At 41.0% G+C, this 6,183-nt stretch overlaps 1 protein-coding gene across 1 annotated transcript in view; it reads right to left on the minus strand.

Annotated features, from left to right (window-relative positions):
- Positions 1–6,183, minus strand: part of Pcolce2 (procollagen C-endopeptidase enhancer 2) — a 119,064-nt gene that overhangs the window by 23,384 nt on the left and 89,497 nt on the right. Inside the window, exon 5 of the mRNA XM_010608221.3 lies at positions 915–1,170. Within this exon, the coding sequence (XP_010606523.1) occupies positions 915–1,170 (256 nt within the window). The remainder of the gene's footprint in view (positions 1–914; positions 1,171–6,183) is intronic.

Genomic DNA, 6,183 nt, shown 5'->3' on the forward strand with positions numbered 1-6,183 from the left:
TTTTTTTTTTTTTTTTTTTTTGCAAAGCAGGCAGTGGCTCCACTGAGCTTAATCCAGGGCCCTTGTGGTTTTTGTCCCACTTCATACCCACCTGGTGAATTTCCACTGGGTCTTATAGTTTTGTCCCACATTGTACCCACCTCACCACCTGGCTTTGCTGTATAAAATACCTTTGAAAAGCAGGGTGGGTGGGCAACCCACTTTCCAGTCCCCCTTCTGTCTCTCTTAGATAAAAGCTATCTTGCTCTCAATAAATTTTTCCTAGTCAACGTCTGTTCCTAAAATTCATTCCTTGATTTTAGAGAACACAAACTTGTGTTTCAGATGCCTAGCAGATTTGGGAGTTACATCTCTTTCCCCTACATCAAAAGGATGAAAACTCACACGTCTTGCTTGCTGCATTATTTTTCAAGATCACTGCCATAAGGAGCTCACATATGCTAACATGAAAATACCCCAGACAGCATTATGTAAAAAAGAAAAAGTTGCAAAATAATATTAATATATGATTGAACTTACATTATAAAAGATACTATAAAAATACATAAATATAAATAAGCATGCATATAGATATAGAAATTATTGGCCACAGCTACTGCTGGAGAGGAGACTACAGTAGGTAAAGGAGTGTTTCCATATTCACGTATATCTATCTATCAATATATCACACTTTTATCCGTGAATTTCTATATTTGAGTTTTTATAGGAATGTGAAAGATTGTAAAAGATTGATCTTTTTTAACAGTCTCTTGGCGGTTTAGTGGCATTCCTTAACACTCTGTCTAAGAAGAATTGCTCTTAAGCTTTACATTACAGGGGTAAATGTACAGAAAGTGCCAAAAACTGTGTCTGACACAGAGTAGCGTTCAATCGCCGAAGCCATCATTACTGTTGTTGTTACAAGGAAACAGTACCTCTTTCGTTTGGTTCAGAGGCAGAGAACATGGCCATGAAGCCATTCCCTGCTGTATTGGCGTCAGAAATCATCTTCACCATCATCTTGTTCCCACTGGACACCAGGGCTCCAGGTCGGAATGTGCCGCAGAATCGCCCGATGCGCTGGCCGTTGCTGTGGCCATTGTACACATCCACAAAGTCATAGCGACACAAATTGTCACTCTCAAGGTCTATGAATCGGAAATTAAGGACAACTACTTTTCCCTCAGGAACCTGCAAAAAGAAAAAAGAGCCAAATCGGAAACAATGTCTGAGGCCTTCACAGCTAGCCAGGCTTTAAAATGATCACATAAAAAATAGAAGAGGCTGAGGATACGGCTGAGTGACAGAGGACTAATATATCAATCCTAAGGCTATGGGCACCATAAGAAAAGGGAGGGAGAGAGGAAGAAAATACCCAAGACATTTTCCTTTCTCAAATTTGAACTATGCCAAGGAAAGTTTTGCAGCATATGGCATTCCTAATAAATATAAGTACTTAATCTCTTTTGACGAATTCTACTATTCTCTAGGTTACACAGTCTAATTCGTTAAAGAGTTTATTTTCTTCAAGTTGCAAAATGGTTGAACTGGTCTTATTAAGTGATAAATAATGGTCCTTGCTAGACCACAGTACATAGTTTCATGCTGTAAAACACCATGACACCCAGACATATTACTTGGCAACAAAACATCTGAAATGTAATTTCTCACAAAAATATAAAGGGATACTCTCAATATATAAAATGTTTCCATGAAGTAAAAAATTAAAGGCTTATTTGGCAGTTGAACAGTTAATTTACAGATAACTTGAGTCTTGAAAGATCTGGACCAAAATATGTATTTATTAAATTAACAGTAATTTTTGTTAAATCATTTCAAGTCAGAGGTTTTTGTTTTTGTTTAAAGTTAATTTTATTGGTACATTTAAGGTATATGATATAATGACGTTCATCATTGGACATTTGCACCTTTACCTAATCCATCTTGGTTCTTATGTTTTCCCCATTCTCCTGCCCTCCTTCTAATATCTCCACACCTCTCTATTTACAAAGACTTTCTAGTTTTTCATTTTCTCATATTAATTCCATTCTCTTCTTTCCTTTCCCCAGTCCCTCCCACTTCCCCTTTGGACCTTTTCTTCCTATTTCTCCACCATAATTTTCCCTATATAATTCCCTCTCTCCTTTTCCCTTTCTTTGAGTACTGTGGATTAAACCCACAATCTTCACACTGAAAAGCACCCAGCTTTTTTTCTTTTTCTTTCTTTTCCTTCCTTCCTTTCTTTTCCCTTCCTTTCTTTCTTCCTTTGTTCTTTCTTTCCTTTCTTTCTTTTCTTTCTTTCTTTCTTTCTCTCTTTCTCTCTTTCTTTTTTCTCTTTCTTTCTTTCTTTCTTTCTTTCTTTCTTTCTTTCTCTCTTTCTCTCTTTCTCTCTTTCTTTTTTGTTTCTTTCTTTCTTTCTGACAGGATCTGCTTCAACCTCTCAGAGTGCTGGAATGATAGGTATGTATCACTATGTCCAGCTCCCCATATAAAATTCTTCAGACTCTTGCTGTTTCTGAATGAGTAGGGGAAAACATGCCTACAAAAGCATTGGTGAGGATTCTCAGGTTACAAAAGTCCCACTCTTTCCCAGTTCATACCACCTTTTGATTTCTTCAAGGTGTTTGGTCTTGATCGCATTTGTTTTCCCTTTCAACTGGAGAGGTCTTCACTGAATGGCGTAAAGATTTCACTCAGTAAAAATTTATGTATGACATGGCCAGTCCAGTGGTTAAAAAATACATACATACAACACAGAAGCCAAGTAAGGTTGCTGAGGAGGAGGGTCAGCTAGATCAAGGGCTGTTGGGAAGAGGGAGGTGAAGGTGTGAAAAGACCACTGGGTTTAGTCCTACAGAGGAGACCGTGAACTCTGTCCAAGCTGTTTTGGTGGCACAGTAGGGACCAAGTCTGATAAAAGAAGGATCAGGAGGAAATGAAGTGTGAAAAATGGGTGGTAATGAATACAGTCTAGTCTTTCAGGGAGTTTTGTTGCAAAGATGAATAGGAAAATATGAGGGCAGCCAGAAGGCAAGGCGGGGGTCACACAGGGTTTTCCCAAGAGGCTGTATGTACCAATGGTAGTATGTTTGTGGAGAGGACCAGAGTTGATGGAGTGGGAGAGGCAGAATGGCAGGAGGTGTCCTTGAACAGGAAGTGGGTGGATCTAAGGCACAGACGGAGGGGAATTTGGCTGTGGTAGGAGGAAGGAGGTTCTGCCCAGGGGGGCCCAGAGAGGAAGGAAGGCAGATGGAGGCAGGTCAGTGTGTATTGTGGTGAGAGCATATGGATTTTTTTTTTTTTCTGGTTGCTTTTGTTTTCCTGGTGAAATAGGAAACAAGGTTATCAGCAGTGAGTGCAAATGGGAGAAGAGCTACTGGGAGTTTGGGAATAAAGGAGAAAGTGTGTAAAGAGATTAGAAAAATTCTCTCGAGCACTGAGGGCCACCTGAAGTAAATGAGTTGAAACTGAGAGCTCTGACATGGTGATGGCCTTTGTTCTTGTTGGCTGCTCCCCACTCCTCTCTCCAACCATGCTGAGCTGCACAGGTGGAAGTGCAGAGCAGGCGGAGTTATGTTTAAGCAGTGGGACATGGGAGCTGGCACGGAAGGTTGCCAAGTAAGGATGGGAAAGAAGAGAGGACGAAGAGACTTGAGGATATAGCTGAGAGACTGATCATAAGGAGGGAGGACTGTGCAGTCCAAACAGTCAAGGACAGGAATCAGGGGTGACAACAGTAAACCCAGATGTGAAGGAGGCAGGGATAAAGTAACAATGGAAGTGAGAAGCTGAGCAACAACGGTGCACAAGTGCATTGGAGGAGTGGAGGTTTGAGATTCAAGAGGATCACCCACACAGACTCTGAAATCACAGCGGACGGTGATGAGCAAGGGTGCTGAAGGCAGTGACCGCGATCCGGGAGCTAAAATGTAAGGCTGTCCTGGGGCCTCCAGAAGACTGCAACAAGGAGGGGCACAGTGCTGTGCAACCCTGTTTCCTTGGCAAGGTCTCAGTGGTTTGACACTGCTTAGAAAATTCTGTTGATTACTTCCTGAAGTTGGTGAAATAGACTACTACAGGCCTTTATTCCAATGGGATAAATTATGTATTTCCCCAAATTCTTTACCTGATCTCACTGCAGTGGAAACTGATACTTCTCTGGAAATGAGACACAGTATATGCAAAGCAACAGAAACTATTGCAGGTTACATCAGTCCAATTTTGAACATATGTTCACTGTAACAAACCTGACAAACATTCTTTGGGGAGAGTACACAGGTGATCCGTACCAGTGTGGATCTGCAGCAACCAAAGACAGATGTCGTGTTGTACTGAAGGCCAAAGAGAAATTCTACTACAGACAAGACACATACACTGCTGTGGGCCTTTTCCATAACACAATTATCTGTTTTCCATCTGTACATGAGCAGTTAAGACAGTTTGCTGTTCTGTGACACACACTGATGAGAGTTCCTGATCGTCATTCTGAAGGACTTCACAGAGCTTCTCTCTACATATGACCCTTCTACTTGAAGAATCTATAGTACTTTTGATTTTTTTTTTTGCTAAGGATATTTTTATTTTATTTATTTAGTTTTTGTCTTACTACACAGTTCAGGCTGGCCTTGAACTCACAGTGATCCTCTTGCTTCAGCACCCCGAGTGCTGGGATTATAAGCGGATTTGAATCCCAGCTTTAGGTCTCGAGTCTGAACAGCACACATCATGAGTCGGAACTGTCCTTAAACAGGTAAGTTGTTAAATGAGGAGTATCCATGTGATCTTCAGGCAACATACATAGCTGTGCTTTTGTGTCTTATTTTAAAAGTCAATGAAAACGGAATTATGCTGTACACATCACTGCACAAACTAAGCATCCCTGAGCTTTCTGGCTGAGGAAGAAGTGAAGGGGAAATGAAAATACGGAGGGTCTCACTGGCTGTTCCTTTCACCTGACACGTGCCCATCTGCACCCTTCTCTCACTCGTGCTTAAGGTCTGTTTCTAGGTCACCCCTTCCTGGTGCCATTCCCAGAAACCCTGCAACGCCTCAGCCAAACTGGCAGCCTGCCCTCAGGTCTGAGCACAGAGTGGTTCCGCCTACTTATTCACCACTTCTTAAAAATAAGGGGTGGGGGGCAAAGCTCTCTTCTTCCCAGCTACTGTCTTTGGCACAGCGGTCCCAAATAGAGGATCAACATCAAAAATATAAATTGATGAATCCATTGGATACTCAAATAAGCACATCTTCTTTGCACAAATCATAGATAAGGTTACATGTAGTGGTTCTACCTTTTTCATCCTAATTTTCCCGCTCTGCCTGGCAGCAAAGCTCCAAAAGGCCATTCTCCTTGCTAAGTCACCCTTACAAAAAGAACATACACATAAGTTGGGAAACTTCGTATTTCAAATTCCTGTCAATGCTAATACTTGACACAGAAACTCAGTGAAGGTGTTTTACTTTGCTTTTTGTTCTGTTCTGTTTTGTTTGGGGGGGATTAGATGAAGCTTCTAGTTTTGTGAGATTATATTGACCTGGGAATTCATTATCTGCCTCTAGGAAAACAATTCCATGTCCCTGTTTTTTTCCTATCAACAGCTGAGTCCCATGTGAGTCAAGCCTAGCACTGCAGTAATGACCTCAGCTCACCCGACAGCCCCTGGGATGTCCTCACTATTGCAAGCAAATATGCCAAGTCGCTGGATGCCAGGGTTCTTGCCAGCAATCAGGGAGCTGCATTTAAACTAATGGTTTGCATTTTCAGGATACTATGAGCAAAATGCAAATATGAGGTCAGCTTCACTGGTGTGGAGGAGTATATTTCTAAAGAAATGACAAAAATCTTCAGCTTTTCTGCCCCTTCATATATCAGTTACTACCTTGAATGAAAAGATATTTTTGCAGTATGTCTGATATTTTAAGAAGCCATTATTTTAATCCTAAGGTTTCCCTCTGTCACAATTTCTACAATTTCTTTCAAGATTTCTCTCTGGTAACTCATGTCCTAAAACGCAGGCCACAGTTTATTTACACAAAGCCCAAGAGGAACCACATGCAGCTCCACGTCATCTCGCTCACATACCCTAAATGTAACCCAGAAAATTTTATATACAAGTTATGTGTAAACAGTTGGTAATCTTTCATGAAGGGACCAATTCAGAAGCTTATGAGATTTTATTCACATATACATACATATACATATAT

Source organism: Fukomys damarensis, unplaced genomic scaffold, assembly GCF_012274545.1.
Source record: "Fukomys damarensis isolate Sample0158 unplaced genomic scaffold, DMR_v1.0_HiC HiC_scaffold_37, whole genome shotgun sequence".
NCBI classification, from domain to species: Eukaryota; Metazoa; Chordata; class Mammalia; order Rodentia; family Bathyergidae; genus Fukomys; species Fukomys damarensis.